Genomic DNA, 22,436 nt, shown 5'->3' on the forward strand with positions numbered 1-22,436 from the left:
TGGCCAGGTGCAGTGGCTCATGCCTGTAATCCCAGCACTTTGGGAGGCCAAGGTGGGTGGATCACGAGGTCAGGAGATCAAGACCATCCTGGCCAATATGGTGAAACCCCCGTCTCTACTAAAATACAAAAAATTAGCTGGGTGTGGTGGTGCACACCTGTAGTCCCAGCTACTCAGGAGGCTGAGGCAGGGGAGTTGCTTGAACCCGGGAGGCGGAGTTTGCAGTGAGCCCAGATTGCGCCACTGCACTCCAGCCTGGCGACAAGGTAAGACTCCGTCCTCCCCGCCCCCCCCCCAAAAAAAAAGCAGATTTCTGCTCCCCAGCCCAGATCTGCAGGATCCTAAGCTGAGGGAGCAGATGAGGCTCTGGATTCTGCATTTTTTTTTTTTTTAAACCATTGCCTCTGGGTGATTTTTGTGCAGAGTAGGCTGGAGAGCAGAGTGGAGTTAAATGAGTCTGGGTTTGAATCACCTTGCAGTTTGGGTTTGTATTACTCAGTGCCAGTGGGGCCCTGAGCAAAAGTACTTTGCTGGGAGCCAGTGGAGCCTCACATACTAACGGAATGAAGGGTGCAGATGCCCTGGTGCACAGAGCCCTCAGCCCTCTGCCCCACCCCTGGCATGCCGGGAGTGCTCCACCGTGTGGCTGTGGGCTCCTGGTGGCTCTGTCTCCTCCAGAGGGCCAAGTCCGCACTGGACACTTCCTCCGCACTGCCAGAATCGGCCTCAGAGTCACCCAGACGACTCTGGTGGGCTTAACCCTCCTGGGTTCCCATTTGTCAAATATGGCCCTGTTCTCTCTCTTCCTTCCTTCCCTGATTATTCATACCTGTGGAGTGAGGAGCCCTATGTGGGGAACAGAGCTGGGTTAATGGAGGAAACAGAATCACAGAGAAATTTTACACTTGCAGCTTCCTGTTGTAAGTACCTTCATGTGAAAAAGCATCCTTTCTTTGTGTTTGAACAGTAATTATTCTTTTGAAGTTAGTTGCAGCATGTAAGCTGTCAATGCTAAATGTTGGATATAGGAGAAATGACATGAATGAATGAATGAATGATGAATAAATGAATGAATCTATGGATGATGAACTGATTAATAAACAGGCAGAAGTCCTTTGCCTGAGCAAAGAAAGCAGTCCCAACAAGAAGTGGGCAGCAGAGACACTCTGCACCAAAATCGCATCTGGACCCCTGGAGGGGAAAACTCTCTTCCTCGTGTCCTCTCACCCGTTGCCCATATAATTGCCCACTAGACTTAAAGGCTTTTAAAGGGTGAGACCCTGAATTTGGCAAACTCTCTTATTTCTTTGCTTTTCGGAGGTATATTTTTCTCTAGTTTCTTAGTTGATGCTCTATTTGAAAAATTCCAACCTGGTCTTAGGATACCGTACGAAAAGGAACCTCCTCCACATTTCAGGGAGGTAACGATATTCACTTCACAGTAACTTACTTTTGGATGGTGCTTTATAGATTGCAAAACATCAGCTAGCCCCCCACGAACAAGTGTAAGTCTCTCTGCTCCTCTATGCTTGGCACTAACGCCCAACCCAAGGCAGGAGCTCCAGCAACGATGTTGAATAGACCATGTCTGATTTGAGCCTTTAACAACTAACATTCGACTTTTATCATTGGAAACTGAGGATCAGAGGGATGGCGTGGCCATCCATGGTTGCCCAGCCTAGATCAGAGCTTGGATGTGGGAGTCACATCTCTGGTGATCTACCATGGAGAAGGGCATGGAGGAGGGCCTGGCACTGGTAATACAAAGGATGGGGATTCACAGCAGAATGAGATGGTTTCAGTCAGGGGGACTTGATTTAAATCCAGACTCTGCATCCTGACTAAGTCCTATGACCTCTCAGCCTCTCATTCTCCATCCTTGAAATGGGAAGGGCACACACAGCTATTTAGCAGGGCCATTGGATTAAATGGGAGCACATGTGTAAGGCACTTGACCCACAGGTAGAGAATAGTAAATGTTAGTGCCCCCCTTGCACCCCCAAACACTGAGAATGACCTCCATGCCTCCCCCTCTTCCATCCCCAACCTCATGTGGGATTTGATGGTACGATGAACACGTTCTCCACACCGTATTAAAAAGTGACATGAGTCAAAGGCACAACAACAGCTTCTTTGTTCCCAGATTTTTCAAGAAAGAGACATCTTAAGCTCTCAGTTGCACTCTCCCTGGCATATCCTGGCTAGTTTCCTGAAGAATGAATGACAAAGCTGATTGCTGCTTCACAGAGAGGAGGTGGAAAAAGAAAATGGGATGCATAATTTGTTAAGGAGCAAGTTTTTCAAATGTCAGTGACTTAGCATCAGGGAGCTGCAGGCTAGGGGGCCTATTGGGATTCTGCTTCTGGGAACTTCTGTGCCATCATTTTGCTCGATTAAATTCTGTATTTCAGCCCACTCCGCCTCTATTCATCTGCTTCAGTGCAACACTCCTAATTTGAGTAGCTCTAATTGGCTCAGATGGACGGCTGCAAGGTAGACACCCTTCAAGGATGGCACACTTCGGGGGCTGTTTATAGCGATGCTGAACTTTAATCAAAGATAGCATGGGAAGAACACAGCTTTGGAGACAAATAGGCATGGGTCATTTTCTGCACGACCTTAGGTAATACTAGGCCATTCTAAGCCTGTTTCCCTGCCTATAAAATGGGGATTATGTTGTGACTTCCTAAAGCCATTGCAGGGATAAATGAGGTCAGACATGGTATTAGTGCCTGGCACAGGAGGCAGACATTTTTTACAATAAGCTGCTGCATTTTCATAAAAATGTTTTATTATGCCAAAGAAAATGTATGAATTCTGAAATGCCAGGTAGCATGATGGCTCTGTGAGCAATGTGGCACTAGTGACATCTGTTGTCAAATTCCAGAGATTCACAACCTCCTCCAGGTCATTACAAATCCAGCCCTTATTCCTGCGGACTACAGTCTAAATTGAGAAAATAAAATATGAACACGATGTCTGGAAAATGACTTTGTATTTAGGCACTTAGGTTAGAATGCAGGTTCAATTCTCTGGCTCCAAATGTTAGTGTTTCTATCAGTTATAACAAATAAATATGCAGAGGCAAAGCTGATCGACCGTTTCATTCCTTTTAAGAAACGGCGAGATGAACAGCTTCCCTAAGTCAGTGTGTCACAGCATTTAATTTCATGATGTTGTCTAGAAACTCTGTGTACTGTTTTCCAGGCCCAAACATATCACTCATTTACAAGAAGAAAATCAAAAGACAAGCTACCAATTCCCAGTAATGAGGGTTATTTGTTGATCATAAACGTAGACTCCATTCCCAGTGGAGGAGAGGCAGGGGCTCTTGTAGCATTAGAAATGATAAGGAAAAAACGCCAACAATCACGCACAGAGCGTGGAGTCAGAAGCCCAGGAAGTGGAGACCTCTGGGCCCCTGGTTACGTGACCTTGGGCAGGTCACCTGCCCTGACTAGACCCATCTCCTCATCCTGAAATAGGCAGCAGTCCTTCCCATTCATCCTGTTCACACTGAGGCTTTTCAGAGCCAGCTCTTTATTCCTTGGATCTTTTTTCAATCTTTACAAAATCCAGTGAGGTTCGTGACTTGCCCAAGGTCAGAGATCTAAAAAGAAGCAAAGCCAGGATTAAAACTGTAGTCTGTATGCTGTCCCCATACACTATAAAATAATACGAGAGCTATTAAAAATATGATGACAGTAAGGACCACCAAGACATTGAAGTAAAAAGAAAAATACTCATTCATTCATTAATAAATATTTGCTGTCTAGTATGAGCCTGGCACCATTCCTGGCACCTGGCATCAAGATGATGGTGGTAGCTGAGCATAATGGGGAGACATACAATAAATAAGCAAGTAAATGACATAATTTCAGATAAGGCAAGTGCTGTGAAGACAGTAGAACATGGGTTTGCTTTTCTTTTCTTTTCTTTTCTTTTTTGAGACAGGATCTGACTCTGTTACCCAGGCTGGAGTGCAGTGGTCCAATCTGAGCTCACTGCAACCTCCGCCTCCTGGGTTCAAGAGATTCTCCTACCTCAGCCTCCTGAGTAGCTGAGACTACAGGCCTGCACCACCATGCCCAGCTAATTTTTGTAGAGACAGGGTTTTGCTATGTTGGCCACGCTGGTCTCAAATTCCTGGCCTCAAGTGATCTGCCTGCCTCGGCCTCCCAAAACGTTGGGATTACAGGCGTGAGCCACCGTGCCCGGCTGGAACATGGGTTTTCAATAATGAAGGTGAGGGGTAGCAAATTTAAATTGAGGTTGGGAAAGTCCTCTCTGAGGAAGTGACTTCTGAGCAGAGCCATATAGGGCTATCCTGAGAGGTCAAAGTACAGACCTCCTCTTTGCAAGGGCAAAACTCCTCAGAAGGAACGAAGCTCGCCATGGTGAGGATCAAGAGGAGGCTGGTGTGGCTGGAACTCAGTGAGAAAGTGCTAGAGGATGAAGGCAGAGACAGGCAGGCTGAGTTACGAGGCCTTGTAGCTGAGGAGTCTAGATTTTCTGTTAAGTGAAGACAGGAAGTGAGATAACTGAGTTAGTTATTTAATTAATGTAAAAAAGTTTTGTTGGGGGTGGGGGACAGAGTCTGGCTCTGTCGCCCAGGCTAGAGTGCAGTGGTACAATCTTGGCTCACTGCAACCTCTGCCTCCCAGGTTCAAGCAATTCTTCTGCCTCAGCCTCCCTAGTAGCTGGGATTACAGGTGCGCACCACTACACCCAGCTAATTTCTATATTTTTAGTAGAAATGGGGTTTCACCCTGTTGGCCTGGCTGGTCTTGAACTCCTGACCTCAAGTAATGCTCCTGCCTTGGCCTCCCAAAGTGCTGGGATTACAAACATGAGCCACCACACCCGGCCAAATTCATGTAAAAATTTTAATTTGACTTATTGTTAAACAGATGATATGACTATTTAGAGTCGTAGGATTCAAAACTCAAAAGCACCAAAGGCAGAGAGTCTCCCTCCCACCCTATCCCTTTACTGTCCAGATCTTCTCCCTGGAAGCCATTTAGGTACAAGGTTCTTGTGTTTTCTTACAGAGATGTTACACACATAGAAAATCAAACGTGCACACACATGCATCCTCCCTTTTTCTTTTACAAATGGTAGCATACTATTCACACTCTGTTTTTTTGAATTCTTGTCTTGGAGAGCATTTGTGGTGGTATTGGTAGAGTGTTTGCATGGTCATTTGTTTGTCTTGACTGCATGGTATTGCATTGCATAAGGTACTGTTATTTATTTACCCAGTTCCCTATTGGGAACCATTTAGGTTATTTCGCTTGAAGGTTTTAAGGTAACATTCTGACTTATATTTTAGAAAAATCTCTCTGGCTGCTGCCAGGAGGCTGCAGTGTAGGAGACTGAGCATGGAAGCCCCAGCCCAGCCCTGCCCAGTTAGGAAGCAACTATTGTATTCAGCAAACCCTGCTGGCTCTAACGAGAAGTATCATCCCGAGTGCATCACCATCACTTCTCACCTCCATGGCCTCTCATTATGCACTCTCTGCCTCTACTCTTGCCTTCTTGGAGCCGTTCTCCAGCCGTTAGCCAAATGGGTCCTTTCAAAGGTGAGTCAGCTCATGCCACTTCCCTGTGGAAAAAGTCAGTGTTTTCCCCTCACAGCTCAGGTAATATTAACATTATTTCCTGTGGCTTCCGACTACCTCCCGACCTCACTGGCGCCTCTCTCCCAGGTTCCCTGTGCTCCAGCCCCTCATCACCTGGGATGGGGTTGTCTGCACCGCTGTCCCTGTGCCTGATGTCCCCACACGCTCGCTCCTCCTCCACCTTCGGGTAGTCCCAGCTTGAAAGTCCTGACCTCATCCCCTTCCCCAACACACCCCTACTCCCTGTCACATCACTCGAATGTGCTGCCTACAATTGGTGGGAGTGAAACCACTTAGTTTGCCAACTTTGAAGGAATCCTGTGAAATGCTCAGGTAACTGGCACCAATTTCCCATTTGTTCCCTTGACATTTCAGTGCTGCTTATGGATTAGTGCTTTGGGCAGCTGCACAGATAACCCACCTTTTGATCTGGGTCCGCTTGGCACAAGATACAATAAATGTCATGATAAATGTCAGCCAGGATTACAATGCTTCCTTCACAAACCTTAGCACAGACGGTTTCAATAAAGATTGCTTGATTAACTTTTTTCTTCTAATTCAATGCCATTTTAATCATGTGCCTACTTTTTGCTTAAAAGGCCTGTGAATTTCATTCTGACAAATAAAATTATTTTCCAAAAATGTACACAATTGCTTTGGCGATGTTCAATTTTCATTTCTTTGCTTGGTAACAGTGCTTAGCATTTAGCTGAGACTTCTTTATGGAAACTCTGCCTCCAGGAGAAGTAGCTAAAAGTCTGAAAAGTAATATTTGATGTATCATAAGGGGATAGTTATTAAATTCTTTTATTAAATTTAAGTTTTTATAAAACAGAACATCTTCAATGTGGAAGAGCTACATAGAATCACACTGAATGACTTTAAAGACATTTATTTCAAAGACTGCCATGTATCACACTGGTTAACAGTCACTCTGGATACAATTTTCTTTAAAGAGACCACTTCATTCCACTACAGCCACTTCAACTGCTTCCTCAATGGCTTGGAGAGGTCCAGGGGTTTTAGAGAGTCAGTGGGAAGTCATCCTAGAGATCATCAAAGTCTATCTTCTTCCTTTCTCAGAAAACAAATACCTGATAGTGTCAGTGCTTCCTTTCTCAGAACAATTGTGTTCCCTGAATCATACACAGTGGATGTTTTATACACAAAATTGTATTCTGATTGCATATACATACTATGCTAATGAATCACCCTCCAATCCATTTGTAGAGTGCTCTATCTGTACAGTTATAGAAATATCAGTGTTCGCTCAAGATGGTCCATTGGGATGAGAAAATATTAGTACTTATATTCATGGTTATGTTTATTTGAAACTAGGAGAGATACTAAGTTTTACTAGTGTTTGCTCCATGGCCTGACCCCAAAGGCCACACTGGGTCATGTGTCATGGGTGGTAAGCATGGGGGCGTCAGAGTGGTAGCCCGTGGCTCTTTCACTGACTTCTTGGCCTTCGGTGTATTACCATGTGTTACAGTTTCCCTGCTAGAGGAGGTTATCAACTCATCAACACGGCTCATTTGGCAAAACCGAGACCCCTAAATGTTATGATTTTTACAATACTTTAAAAATTGGCTGTATCTGTTTCCAGATTTTTTCCCCTAAGCATCTACTAACAAATAGTTATATGTATTAGAAAACAAAAAGAGAGCCGGGGCACAGTGGCTCACACCTATAATCCCAGCACTTTGGGAGGCCGAGGTGCACAGATCACTTGAGGCCAGGAGTTCAAGACCAGCCTGGCCAACATGGCAAAACCCCATCTGTATAAAAAATACATAAATTAGCTGGGCGTGGTAGCATGCGCCTGTAGTCCCAGCTACTTGGGAGGCTGAGGTAAGAGGATCGCTTGAGCCCAGGTGATTGAGGCTGCAGTGAGCCATGATCACACCACTGCACTCGAGCCTGGGAGTCAGAACGAGACCTTGTCTAAAAAAACAAAAACAAAAACAAACTCAAAAAACAAAAAAAGCTTCATAATCTACATACACCTCTTTTCTTCACTCAGCCATATGGTTTGGGCATCTTTTCATGTCACTATATTTAGCTCTACCTCATTTTTCCCTACCTTATTCTTTTAAATATTTGCATAGAGTTCAGCAGTCATCCCTCTCATTACAAGGTTAATTTGTTCCTAAGAAAATTCATAGGGTGAATTTTCATAAATGGAAAAGATAATTACTATTTCAACCGATGGTACACAGTTACTGCACAATTTCAGAAACAAAATACACACATGATTCTCAAAGTTATAAAAATTTTTTTAAAAAGCAGTATAAGAGAGACAAAGGAAACAATGCAAGTGATGCCTGAGTCTGTTACTTACAACCCGCACCAACTATATCACCATAGAGAAGACCATGTGGAGGCTGCTCCAGAGGCTCAATAGCAGTCTTTGCTAATGCAGTGAAATCCTCACAAGCCAAAGAAAAGAAATTTAATGGAAATTAAACTCCTTTTAAAGTCAAAGTCTTGAACTTGCATGGGCATATTTTAGGGTAAGACTCTTTCCCATAGTATGGATGCATTATAATTTATTTCCCAACTGTTCATTATATGGACATTTGGGTTCATATTAATCTGCCAGGACTCCCATAACAAAATACCACAGACTGAGTGGCTTAAACAACAGAAATGTATTTTCTGACAGTTTTAGAAGCTGGAAATCCAAGATCAAGGTGTTGGCAGCTTGGTTTCTCCTGAGGCCTCTCTCCTTGTCTTGCAGATGGCAATCTTTTCAGTGCATCCCCACATGGTCTTTCCTCTGTGTGTGCACCCTGGGTGTCTCTCTTCTTAGAAGGATACTAGTCATATTGGATGAGGTCAATATGAGGTCATTACCCATATGACCTCATTCAACCTTAATTACCTCTTTAAAGACCTTATCTCCAAATACAGTGGCATTCAAAATCATTAGGAGTTAAGATGAATTTTGGGGTGCGCAATTCAGTCCATAACTCAGTTGTTTCTCATATTTTTCACAGATATTCCTCACCTCACACACTCCTCAATCCATTCTAATCTCATTTCCACCCTCAGTGCGCCAATGGATACTTCCCTCCTCTGAGTGCTACCTGGTCAATTGTGATTGTTGCTCCTGTAAACAACTACAGTGTTCTCCTTCTTATTGGTTCCATGATGTTTATCATCCCCCCTGCTGCCGCCCAATCCATTCTCCCATAGACATAGTAAAATGCATTTATAATCTAATCACCCCACTCCTTATCTTGATACTCTTCCCTGACTTCTTGCTTTTGAATTAAGACACAAACAACTTAGGGTGGTGGACAAGCCCTTGCAGGATCAGGTATCGGTCCACCTCATTCATACTCCAACAGCCTCCTCCAACCCACTTCATTCCAGCTACACTGGCTTGCTTTCATCCCATGAGAAAGGTCAAGTCTTTTCCCACTTCAGGGCATGAATTGTGTCCTCTGCCAAGAATAACCTCCTCTTTGTCTGTCTCATCCTTCACACAGATTAAAAGTGAGTTTCTCAGTGAAGCCCTCCTTGACCCCCACTTGTCAGGTTGCCATTGTCCCAGGCTCCCACAGAATTCTGGATTTTCTTTGCAGTGGTTATTACACATTGCAGTCACTGGAGCGATTGTTTCATATGCATCTCCCCCACCAGACCAAGAGCTTCTGGAGAGCAGGGGCCACATGGAAGATGCTCATTCCTGCATCCCCAATGCTCAGCCCAATTCCTGGCACAAAGTAAGTATTCAATAAATATTTAATGAATAAATAAACTCGTTGCATTTGGCTGTTTCCTCCATTTGGAAGGCCCTTTTCATTCTCATCCATCTGGCAAGTTGAGGCCAGCCAGCTCCTATATCGCTCTGATTAGACTGTGAATTACTTTCATGGCAGGACCTGTGTTCCCAGTGCCTGGTAAAGGGCATGGTGCACACAGTAAGCCTGCCAGTTGAAGCAGATCATTTTTACTTTGCTATGTATCCAGGTCCTACATCACTGCCCTACTGAAGGTTCTTGAGTCAAGAAGCAGATGAAAAAATTATCAACCTTCTGTCTGATTCATAATGACTATCACCGGTAGTCATTTATTTTGTATGATTTGTCTACAAATCATACAAAATAAAATTGACAGTGGTTAAGATGGCACCTGTGAAATTTGTTATGAAAAGAACTCAGAAGACTCACATCTTAAAGGTAACACTGGAAATTACAAGAAGCAAAGGAAATCAGATCTGGTTGAAATAATCAATGCAAACTAAAACAGACTGCCCATGTAAAATTTGCTTCTTACAAAACATTTGTAGAGGACTGCCATTGACAGATTTTTGGACCCACAAAATTTTGCCAAAGGAAATGGAACTATGGCGGCTGGGCATGGTGGCTCATGCCTGTAATCCCAGCACTTTGGGAGGCCAAGGCAGGCAGATCCCTTGAGCCCAGGAGTTCGAGATCAGCCTGGGCAACATAGTGAAAGCCTGTCTCCAAAAATGAAAATCAGCCAGGCGGGGTGGTGCATGCCAGTAGTCCCAGCTAGTTGGGAGGCTGAGGTGGGAAGACTGCTTGAGCCTGAAAGTTGACACTGCAGTGAGCCCTGATGGTGCCACTGCACTACAGCTTGGGCAAGAGGGTGAGACCGTGTCTTAGAAAGAAAAGAAAATAGAACTTGCTAGTGTCAATGCCTTTTAGCCAAAGACCACCGGGACACACCTATAGTTGAACAAGTTGGGTTGCACTGAGGGAGAGTACATACCATGACAGAACTATGGGCGGGTATCTTCGAAAAGAGGTGTTATAAAGAACCTATTACTGGGTTTCAGCTTTTATTGGTAATTTAAGGAGGGCCTATGGAAGTTGGATTCGCCCTAGACTGGAAGTGGTCAGGAAGCAGGAGCCAATTCCATGATTGGGTATCTCAATAAATCTAATCTATAGAGAAGGCAAACTAGAAGAAAGATAAAACTGTAATTAGTTAGCAGGGGGCCGGGCACGGTGGCTCACGCCTGTAATCCCAGCACTTTGGGAGGCTGAGGCAGGCAGATCATGAGGTCAGGAAATCGAGACCATCCTGGCTAACACAGTGAAACCCCATCTCTACTAAAAATACAAAAAATTAGCTGGGCGTGGTGGTGGGCACCTGTAGTCCCAGCTACTTGGGAGGCTGAGGCAGGAGAATGGCGTGAACCTGGGAGGCGGAGCTTGCAGTGAGCCGAGATCCTGCCACTGCACTCCAGCCTGGGCGACAGAGCGAGACTCTGACTCAAAAAAAAAAAAAAAAAAGAGAGAGAGAGAAAAGAAGTAGCAGTCACTCATTTTCTCCAAGACGGGTGTTTGGTATTTTGTGAGTGGCACAGTGACCGTGTTTTTGTCTGTGCTTAGACAAAATTTCAAAGTAGATTTGCTATGTCTCACTTTATCAGGCTCTCTGTAACCATATGTGAGGTTGTTATTTTGTGACGCTACGTACAATAGGAGGATAACATGGTGGAGCTGTGATGCCAGGCTAGCTTCTGAATGTCGGGGTTGCCTTTTTTTTTCCTTTTTCAATAACATGAGCATGAAATACAAAATATCACAACGATGGAAACCAAAGTAAAATTCGACATACAAATTTTAAAGAAGTAAAATCTTTATCATGAAATTTATATGTAAAAGAATCACTCAGTAAAGACAATTTCCATAAAATAAAAATGGATATGGATACTATTTAACTATGTTGTATTTAAAAAAACTGATCAAAGAATTGGTTTAATGGAAAATGCTCTGGAAAATTCTTTTGCAACAGTTCATCACTGTTGATATAATCCTAATTAAAATTATCGGACTCCAGTTTTGGTGGAGATGTAAATTTGCTAGTGTCTTTGAAGAGCAATTTAGTCATATTCATGAAAATTAAAATTGCATCTGGTCTTTGACATAGAAATTTTACTTCTGGAAATTTACAGAAAAAGTTGCACGTGTGCACGTACATACAAGGATATTACCACGCTACTCTAGTATTTTTTGTAGTAACAAAGACTGAACAAACATTAATGTCCTCCAGTAAGAAGCTGATTAAAATTCAGTATGAGACATCCATTGTACCCAAAGCTAGGTGGCCTTAAAAAGGTCAGAGTCGCTCAGCGACAGGGCTCGGCCCACCCTCGTGCAAACCCACCCCGCGGTGTGAGGCCAGGAGGGTGCGGTCACGAGGCGCCCAGGAAGTGTGTCCAATGCCTGAAGCAGCCCCCACCCCGGCGGTCCCGAGTCTGGGTCGCGCTCTGGTGTATCTCTTTTGACGTCTACTACCCACAGCCTGGTGCAGGAGAGTGGCGACGGCGAGGAGCAACTGCACGCGACTTGGGACCTTGCCCTGCTCCGCGGCCCGCGTCACCATGGCAACTGCAGGCAGCCGGCACTGACGGCGGGAAAATGAGGACCGGAGCCGGGTTACAGCCTTGGACTTCGAGCAGCCCAGGGAGAGTCTCTGCGTCCTCCAGCCCCCGCTTCCCTTCATGTCGGAGATCCCAAGCCCGCAGCGAAGTCCGCAAAGAGCTTTCCCCGACGCCTACGAGACCGGAAGTGCCTGGGCCCAGGTGGAGGAAGGACCCGCGCGGCCTCCTCCGCGCTCTCCCTGGGGTCCGTGCTCCTTCCGGCGTTTCTCCCGCGTCCTTCACCATGGCAACTCGGGCGTTGGGAGCGCGGGCTGCGAGCCGAGTGGGTGGGGAGCCGCTGGGCTCTATCCGCCAGCCCACGAGAAGTGACGAAGGTGAGGGGAGGCCGCAGGGACCTGAGGGCGGAGAGAGGAATTCAGAAAGTGCCGGGCGGCGGCTTCCGTTTCCTCTGCGGGGTCTCTGGGTGGTCGTGGCTGGGAGCTGCCGGGGCCCGGTGGCCGCGCGCCTCTGCTCCGGGCAAGCTCTCCCTGCAAGGCCCGGGCGGCGGCAGGGGGCAGTAGCGGCCCGCGATGCTCGGAGGCTCGCTGGCACGGAGCTCCCGGGCTGGGGCGTCCAGATCTGGAGAAGCCGAGGGCCTTGGTCACACTCAGAGCTGACGTCCAGTGCGGCCCTTGCTGAGGACTCGAGCGAACAGATCTCTACCCAGCCCCCGCCCCACGCGCACCCAGCCTGGGTCAGCGCGCCCTGCCCTCAGCCACGCAGCTGGTGGCTAAGCGCGGGCTCCGGGTTCAGGCTGCCTTGAGCTCTGTTGGTTCCCTCTGAAAGTGGTGATAATGATAGCAGGTATCTTGGGATTGCTTTGAGTATTAAACGACTTAATTGTACTTAGTACAATTTCTGGACTTAGTTTCTAGCACGTGGCAAGTGCTCATGGGCTTGCCTGGGGCAACTTAGTTGACCTCTCAACCTTGCCTCATTAAAAAGTGGGGATAATAATAGTACCCACTTAATATCGTTATAATAATTATAGTAGTTAATATTTGTAAAGTCTCTTGCCTTCAAGAACTTAGGACATTAAAAAAAAGATTGTGAAGTCCCTAGAATGGTGCCAGGCACATAGTAAGCTGCCTCTATTATTACCATGGTCATATTGTTGTTATCACTATGTTAAATAAAATTTATAAGAGGCTATTGGTTTGGACTGAGCTCCTGCACTATGCCCAACAGATCAACCCAACATGGAGTCACTTATGCTGAAGTTCCATGCCACCAAGCTGAAACTAAGTTGCTTATTTGACTTTCCTAGAAATCAGGAGAGAGAGACAGTTAATATAGCCAAATCCCCAAATAAACCAGCTTTAGCTGGCATGATGAGGAAGTCCTCTCTGCTTTAACCTTTACAAGGAAAATAACTTTGAAACAACCAATTCGCTTTTGTTCTGTGTTTCTGCTTTCTTCAGCCCTTTTCTGTCTATAAAGCCAGCCTCCTCAGCTCAGCTCATCAGAGCACTCATTCTGTTTTATAGAACGAGGCATCAGCTGATTCTAGAATGCAAATATAAGCCAATTAAGATTTTAAACTAAATTTCTTGTAATTTTTGTCTTTTGACAACTATTATCGTCTGTTTGCCTTGTGAGGTTGGAAAGGATTGCACTTGTCCTGCTACAAGGACTCTTAGCCTCTGGCTGGATTACAGAAACATTTGCCTGCATTTCTCCTTTTATTTCCCAAAGTTTTTCAGCCTCTTACGTGGTTCTGTAGAAGAGGCAGGATCGTGTCCTTAAAAGACTACTGGGCTGTGAGTCAGGTGGATTTTGGTCTTGATAATGCTACTTGGGCAGGTCACTGTTTCCTCATCCATCTGTAAGCCTCTTTCAACAAAGGGTAGCTGGTATTATCTATTACGCATGTTTAGCCTTTCTGGTAAGGTAATATATTTAGTAAAACTAAATTAGCATCTGTCAGCAACTCTCCAGGGTAGTAAGAGAAGGTGGCAGGTGCTTTGAGGAAGTTACAGATGAGAAGCTATGGGATTCTGAGAAGGGAGAGTAAGCTTCTTAATTTATACTTTAATTTCTAATAAGTAGAAATGTCAAGATGTACGGGGGTCAAATGAGAATGATTCTACCCCTCCACCCCACTAAAAAGTCTGGGAAAGTGAATTTTCCCCTCTGAGGCCTTCTTATTTCTCAGTTGGAAATAAAATGTATGTTGGCAGCTACATTCATTATTGCTTGCAGTGTAATCCGGCCCCTGTTATGGATTCCCAGACTTGGGCTCCTGGACTGACTTCTTCCATTGGCAAGAACATCATGTTCACCATATTCTTCTCTTTCTCTCTCTCTCTCTTTTTTTGAGACAGTCTCGCTCTGTCACCCAGGCCGGAGTGCAGTGGCATGATCTTGGCTTACTGCAACCTGCAACCTCTGCCTCCCCGGCTCAAGCAACTCTTGTGCCTCAGCTTCCCAAGTAGTTACAGGCATGCACCACCATGACCGGCTAAATTTTTGTATTTTTTAGTAGAGATGGGGTTTCACCATGTTGGCCAGTCTGGTCTTGAACTTCTAATCTCAAATCTGCCCGCCTTGGCTGCTTCCCAAAGTGCCAGGATTGCAGGTGTGAGCCACTGTGCCTGGCCCTTTGTTTTTTGTTTGTTTGTTTTTGAGACAGGGTCTCACCCTGTTGTCCAGGCTGGAGTGCAGTGGCACAGTCACAGCTCACTGTAGCCTCGTCCTCTAGAGCTCAAGTGATCCTTTCACCTCAACCTCGCTAGTAGCTGGGACCACAGGCGCACACAACCATGCCCAGCTAATTATATTTTCATTTTTTGTAGGAACGGGTGGGGTGTCTCTATGTAGCCCAGGCTGGTCTTGAACTCCTGGGCTCAAGGGATTTTCCCTCCTTGGCTTCCCAAAGTGCTGGAATTACAGACATAAACCGCTGCACCTGGCCTTCTTTCTGTTCTCAGAAACCCTCCCTTCACTCACCAGAGTGTAAGGTCCCTATTTATCCTACTTAGGTTAATGCACTAGGTTAGAGTAAGCAGTGTTTCCTAGCAGTTATGGGCATTGGCTTTTATAGTCAGGGGATTTGAGCCCTGCTGTGATTTTGAATCAATGTCTGAGCCTCAGTTTCTTCATCTTCAAAACAAGGACAGTAAAACCCCGGGATGTTGTGATGATAGCGTGAGATCTTGCACTTAAAGAATCCAGCATGGCCGGGCATGGTGGCTCACACCTGTAATCCTAGCACTTTTGGAGGCCGAGGCAGGCAGATCATGAGGTCAGGAGTTCAAGACCAGCCTGACCAACATGATGAAACCCCGTCTCTACTAAAAATACAAAAATTACCCGGGCGTGGTGGTGCAGATCTGTAATCTCAGCTACTCAGGAGACTGAGGCAGGAGAATCACTTGAACCCAGGAGGCGGAGGTTGCAGTGAGCTGAGATCGTGCCATTGCACTCCAGCCTGCATGACAGAGAGAGACTCTGACTCAAAAACAAAAAATAAAAAACAAACAAATAAAAAAAGAATCCAGCGGTACCTGCTAGGACAAGTGCTCAAAAAAAAATGTTGGCTGCTCTTCTTAAAAATATACATAAATAAATATGGGGTCTTACTGTGTTGCCCAGGCTGGTCTCAAACTCCTGGCCTGAAGCCATCCTCCTGCCCCGGCCTTCCAAAGTGCTGGGATTACAGGCGTGTGCCACCACACCCAGCTGGCTGCTCTTTTTTAGCACTGTCATCATGGTTATTACATTGTTAGTTCACAAAAGGCAGGGTGATTTTTGTAGTCTTTTTCTTCTCTTTATTGCCTGGCAGATCTCTTTATTGCCAGCAAATGTTTGTTGAGTGAATGAGTGAATCCACCCAGGAAGCTCTAGTAGCAGTGAATTTCACATTGCCCTGACTAATAGCAGCTCTGCGCCAGAAACCATATTCAGTCCCATTACCTTGTTGAATCCTCAAGTTTGATGACTTTGTCTAGCCTTCCAATTTGGCTCCTGAAGCATTGGTGTCATTGATTCACAGTCCAGAAGCTGGGAGTAATGTCTGCTGCAGATTTCTGTATTGTTTCCGTAATGAAGCTGACAGCAGCATAATATCCGTAGCCTGTGCTAAGATAGGAGTTGGGTGTCATGCTGACGTCAGGCAGTGTGTTCTCATCTCCCCAAGGATGAGCTGGCTTCCTTGATGCAGTTTCCTCATCTCATTAGTGCATTGCTTGACATTACACTTCTGAAACAGCAGGGCTCAATCAGAGTTTAGCACTGCAACTCTATCAGGGTGATAATGTCACAGGGCATCAGATTCCTTCTTTTGTCCCTCTGTGGCCACTTCCAGAGAAGTGTAGCAGCTGTAGGGGAAGGACAGACCAGGGAAGGTCTTTTTGCTTCTTCTGATCCACTCACTGTATTTGAGTTTTGGGTTAGAGAAGCCTTTAGAAACCTCTAATTTAGTACTTTTTAAATACTGTTCTGTGGGGGTTTTAGAATTCGTAGGACTCCCTCATCCTGCCAGGAGCTGTTTCTGGGGAGAATAACTACCTAAACAGGTAGAACTTGGAGCATCCTACCTCTGGTTCAACCAAAGTGAGCCCTGTGACATCTCTGGAACACTGAAGAACAAATTTCTTTTTATTCCTCAGTAGAGACTCTGAAAGCCAGTCAGCAACATTGTTGGACTTTGAGCAAGCTATTTATGCATTTGCAGTGTTTATTCATTGATTCAGCACATTCTCTGACACTTTACTAGGGGGCTGGGGATAGAGCAAGAAACAAAATAAAGATCCTGCCATCAAAGAGCTTACATTCTAGTAGGAGGAGACAGACAGTAAAATATGTGCCATGCAGGGCCTCTCCAAGGATGTAGAATGAACAGACGGCTGAAGGAAGTGAGGGCTGATAAATGGTGGAAAAATGTTCTAAGCAGAAGAAATAGCTGTGCAGAGTCTCTGAGGTAGGATGCCAGAGCAGCTGGAGAGGAGGGAATGATAGAGCCAGTGGAGGTAGACAAGAGGCTGAGGTCTAGATTACCAGGATCTTGGAGCCATGGAAAGCACTTTAGATTTTACTCAGAAGGAGATGGGAGGACATTGGAGAGGTGAAAGCAGAGGAACATTCCGGCTACTGGGTAGAGAATAGAACTTAGGGAGTGAGAGTGGAAGCAAAGCCCAAGGAGGCTTTTAGAAGGGTCCAGGTGCGAGGTGACAATAGCTTGGGCTGGCATAGTAAAGAAAGGTGAGAAGCACTTGGACTTGGGATGCATTCTGAAGGCAGACCTTACACATTCTGCTAATGAGTTCTGTGTTGGGTGAGAGAGAGAGGAATCGACCGTGACCTCAAGGCTTGGGCCTGTGCACCTGGATGAAGGGCGCTGTTTACTGAGACATTTGTCACAGTCACAGTTTGCCGATTCAACTGCTTTTCACGATGGACGAGGAACTGCTCTAGGGTGACGTCAGAAGGTCTGAGGCCAGGAGGGTGTTTTAGCTGAGGTTTCCTCATAACAGTCACTTGCCCACCGTCACACAAGTTGGATCTAGAACTAGAGCAAATGATCCCTGGTGCTAAGGCTGCATAGTGCCTATAGCATCCACAAAAATCTCATTTCTGTTTGGCTGCGCTTCAGGTCCAGGCAGCTGGTGTATTTTGATGTCTTGGTGGTTCCATGCTGTGAGAAGAGTTTGTGTCATGAAAATTAGCAGCCTTCTCTTTTCTCCCAGGAGCACCATTGAAAGAGAATTAGACAAACTGGAGTCTACTCAGAAGAGGCTGTTGGGAATGGCCCTGGCACCACATCCTGAGCAGGCATGGCCGATGGAATGGGGAGAAGACTCAGGTGAGGCTTGAGTGTGTCCTCTGATGACTGAAGAGCCTTGGGAGCAAGCATCCTTCCTGCTACTGTGTGTTTGCTGGTTCCAATGATACATAATTTGTGCTTTTCGTAATTAAAGTATTATCCTGTAGATCTTGATGGTGTTGACTACTTCCCCTTGGAGGCGTGTGACCTGGAGATGAGGTTAGCGTACCCCACCACCACGTTTCCCCAGACCAAAAACTGAAGCAGCCTAGGGGGTTTCAGAAGTTTTAAAACTGGGCCTCTTGGGTCTTGATCTACAAGGAGATGAGATAGTTCCTGTGTGGGCACGAACGAAGGTGGGGGCCTTGCGCCAGTGGAGGAGTCCAGGGGGAAGAGCCTAGAGGAGGCAGCTAGGAGGCTTGTGGCAGCTACAGAGGCTACATATGTGTTGGCTTAGGGCCAGAGGCCTGTCCTATGGAGACTTGTCTGTTCTGTCATTTAGGAATATGTGCAGCTGCAAGAAACAGAATACCACTTAAGGTGCCTTCAGAAAAGCAGGGCTTTATTTTTCTCTCATGACAAGAGATGTGAATTGGTCTTGGTTCAGTTGCTAAACGTTGCCAGCAAGAATTCAGGCCTCACATCTCCCCTCCCTTGGCAGGCTGGCTTTTGTTCTCCTGGCCACGAATTGCCTGCCTCGGCTCTGGGCATTAAGCCTTCATTCGGGACGGGAAGAAATGGGAGAGGGAGGAAGGGGCAATGCCAGCTGGGTCTTTTTTTTTTTTTTTTTTAACATTTTTGTTCTCTTTTAAGACTTTATTTATTTAAGTGGCTTTAGATTTTTTTTTTCTTAGATTCACAACAAAATTGAGTGGAAGATACAGAGATTTCTCATACACCTCCTACCCACCCCTCCACACCCACCGTCTCTCCATTATCAACATCCCTGAATCAAGCGGTGTATCTGTTACAAGTGATGGACCTGTATGGACACATCACAGTCACCCCAAGTTCACAGTTTACATTAGGGCTCACTCTTGGTGTTGTGCATTCTGTGGGTTTGGATACTCCTGTGATGACATGCATTCACTGTTATAGTCTCATAGTCTTATACAGAGTAGTTTTACTGCCCTAAAAATCCTCTTCAATGCTTCACCTATTCATCACTCCCTTCCCCCAACCCCTGGCAACCACTGATCTTTTCACTGTCTCCATAGTTTTGCCTTTTCCAGAATGTCGTATAATGGGAATCATACAGTAGGCAGCCTTTTCTGATTGTTTTTTTCTTCATTTAGTAATATGCATATTGTAATATGCAATACATATCAAGCCATGTATTTCTATGGCTTAGTAACTCATTTCTTGTTTGTTTGTTTTTATTTTTTGAGATGAAGTCTCACTCTCGTTGCCCAGGCTGGAGTGCAATGGCACAATCTTGGCTCACTGCAACCTCTGCCTCCCGAGTTCAAGCAATTCTCCTGCCTCAGCCTCCAAGTAGCTGGGACTACAGGCACACACTGCCACATCCAGCTAATTTTTTTGTATTTTAGTAGAGACGGGATTTCACTATGTTGCCCAGGCTGGTTGTGAACTCCTGAGCTCAGGCAATCCGCCTGACTCAGACTCCCAAAGTGCTGGGATTACAGGCGTTAGCCACCGCACCTGGCCGATAACGCATTTCTTTTGAGCACTAAATAATATTCCATTGTCTAGATGTACCATAGTTTATTCAGTTACCTACTGAAGGACATCTTAGTTGCTTCCACGTTTTGACAATTATGGATAAAGCTGATGTAAACATCTGTGTGCAGGTTTTTATATGGACATAAGTTTTCAGTTCTTTCAGGTAAATACCAAGCAGTGAGATTGTAAGAGTGTGTTTAGTTTTGTTAGAAACTGCCAAACTGTGTTCCAAAATAACTGTACCACTTTGCATTCCCACCAGCAATGAACGGGAGTGTCTGTTGCTCCACATCCTCACCTGTGTTTGGTGTCATCGGTGTTCCTGATTTTACTCATTCTAATAGGTGTATTGTGTCAATCTTTTTTAAATCAGGAAAGCCAAAACTTTCCCAGAATCCCATCCAAATCCCCACCCCAGCAGCCTTCCACTTGGCCAGAACTATGTCACTATGACCATCCCTAGCTGAAAGAGAGATGGGAAAATGAGTATTTAGTTTTGTAACCTCTCTGGGAGAGGCAGACAAGGGGGCAAGGGGGAAGAGCCCCCAGGGCAACACTGTCCAGTGGAAATAGAGCCACATACATAATTTTCAATGTCCTAGTAGCCACATTTTTTAAAAGGTAAAAAAAGAAACCTAGGTGAATCAATGTTTAAATATTTATTTTATCTAACCCAATATATCCAAAATCATTTCAGCATGTAATCAATATAAAAATTATTTAAGAGATATTTTACACTCTTTTTAAAAATAACGTTTTCAGTCCGGGTGCAGTGGCTCATGCCTGTAATTTCAGCACTTTGGGAGGCTGAAGGGGGCGGATCACCTGAGAAGTCAGGAGTTTGAGACCAGCCTGATCAACATGGTGAAACCGTGTCTCTACTAAAAATACAAAAATTAGCTGAGCATGGTGGCAGCCATCTGTAATCCCAGCTACTTGGGAGGCTGAGGCAGGAGAGTTGCTTGAACCTGGGAGGTAGAGGTTGTAGTGAGCTGAGGTTGTGCCATTGCACTCCAGGCTGGGCAACAGAGCAAGACTCCATCTCAAATCAATAAATAAAGCTTTCAAAATGTGATGCATATTTTGCACATACAGCACATCTGAGTTTGGACCAGGTACATTTCGAGTGCTCAGTAGCCACATGTGACTAATGGCTGCCATATTAGACAGCACAGGGGTAGACGGCATGTTGGGTGAGCAAGCCGATTCTTGCCATGCCCCTTTTGCTGCTGCTAGTATTCTCTCTAATTATTTCCTTTTCATTATCCCAGTTGATTTTAGAAAATGCCATCCTGTCTTAGCCTGCTGAAGAGAAAGAAGAGAGGGGGTTGTGGGTTGTATTTGGGCTAAAGTAATAATTAGGGAGACAGGAGCATCCTGGGGCCAGGCAAGGTAAGAGCAGTGGAATTCAAACTTTCAGAGCCCCAGGGGACTGGTGAAGGATGGATGGGAGGAAAGGGACAGCAAGAGGTAGGCCAATTGCTGTTGTGAGGAAGAGTAAAATTCTTAAGTCAAAATCAAAATAAAGGCTGGGTGTGGTGGCTTATGCCTGTAATCCTAGCACTTTGGGAGGCACAGGTGGGAGGATCACTTGAGCCCAGGAGTTTGAATCCAGCCTGGGCAAAAAAGTGAGATCCCCATCTCTACAAAAAAGTAAAAATTAGCCGGGCATTGTAGCACACACTTGTAGTCCCAGCTACTCAGGAGGCTAAGGCTAGAGGATTGCTTGAGCCTAGGAGGTTGAGGCGCAGTGAACCATGACCAAGCCACTGCATTCTAGCCTGGACAACAGAGTGAGACCCTGTCTCAGAAAAGAAAAAACAACAACAACAAAAAGAAAACTGTGTTGTTCTCTGATTACAGAAGCGAAACTTTTATAAAATATGAGGAAAACAAAAGCACTGAATAAATCTCTCTAATGTTAGTGATAGTCACTGTTAATAGCATATTAATTGTATATTTTATTTTATTAATTTTGTTTATACTTGTATATGTATACATGTATATGTAACACCTTTTTTTTTTTACTTTAAAATATATTATGAACCTTTCCCCGTGTCATTAAGTCCTTTTTTTTTTTTGGGGGGGGGGACAGGGTCTCACTCTGTCACTCAGGCTGGAGTGTAGTGGGACAATTACAGCTCACTGCAGCCTTGACCTCCCAGGCTCAAGTGATTCTCCCACCTCAGCCTCCCAAATAGCTGGGACTACAGGCATGTGCCACCATACACAGATAATTTTTGTATTTCTTGTAAAGATGGGGTTTCACCATGTTGCCCAGGCTGGTCTTGAACTCCTGGGCTCAAGAAATCCTGCCTTGGCCTCCCAAAGTGCTGGGATTACAGGCATGAGGCACTGTGCCCTGCCTTTAAGTATTCTTTTAAAATAGGATTTTTAATTAGGTGATTGGATGGGATTTCATCCTATGAGTATACTGTAATTTAATTCAACCAGTCCTCTTTTGTCGGACATTAAGGTTTAATCAAGATTTGTCTGTGATAGGCAATGTTGCTATAAAATCTGTAATCAATCTTAGTGCACATTTCTGATTTGCTGGTTGAGGGGGTATAAATATTTTAGGGCAATTTATGCATATTTTCATCTTCTTTCTTTCTTTCTTTTTTTTTTTTTTGAGATGGAGTCTCACTCTGTTGCCCAGTCAACAGAATGAGTGTAGTGGCGTGATCTCCACTCACTGCAACCTCCGCCTCCCAGGTTCAAGCAATTCTCCTGTCTCAGCCTCCTGAGTAGCTGAGACTACAGTTGTGTACCACCACACCCAGCTAATTTTTGTATTTTTAGTAGAGTCGGGGTTTCACCATGTTGGCCAAGCTTGTCTCAAACTCCTGACTTCAGGTGATCTGCCCACCTCGGCCTCCCAAAGTGCTGGGATTACAGGCATGAGCCACCATGCCTGGCCCATATTGTCATCTTCTTGAAACTGTACTAATTGGAACTACCT

General features: G+C 45.2%; 2 protein-coding genes across 4 annotated transcripts in view; both read left to right on the forward strand.

Moving 5' to 3' along the window:
* Positions 1 to 17,830, forward strand: part of STK35 (serine/threonine kinase 35) — a 111,410-nt gene extending 93,580 nt beyond the window's left edge. The window contains exon 4 of the mRNA XM_016937321.4: positions 17,715 to 17,830. The gene's annotated coding sequence lies outside the window, so the exon portion shown is untranslated. The remainder of the gene's footprint in view (positions 1 to 17,714) is intronic.
* TGM3 (transglutaminase 3) overlaps positions 12,207 to 22,436 on the forward strand; it is a 133,260-nt gene continuing 123,030 nt past the window's right edge. Inside the window, exons 1-2 of one of the 3 annotated variants that reach the window (XM_063803236.1) lie at positions 12,207 to 12,362; positions 17,715 to 17,830. Coding sequence is in view for 1 of the 3 variants with exons in the window: in XM_054674385.2 (XP_054530360.1) it covers positions 17,773 to 17,830 (58 nt within the window). In the remaining 2 variants the exon portion in view is untranslated. The remainder of the gene's footprint in view (positions 12,363 to 17,714; positions 17,831 to 22,436) is intronic. The other 2 variants (XM_063803237.1, XM_054674385.2) reach the window with 2 other exon arrangements.

Source organism: Pan troglodytes, chromosome 21 (genome assembly GCF_028858775.2).
Source record: "Pan troglodytes isolate AG18354 chromosome 21, NHGRI_mPanTro3-v2.0_pri, whole genome shotgun sequence".
In the NCBI taxonomy this organism is placed as follows: Eukaryota; Metazoa; Chordata; class Mammalia; order Primates; family Hominidae; genus Pan; species Pan troglodytes.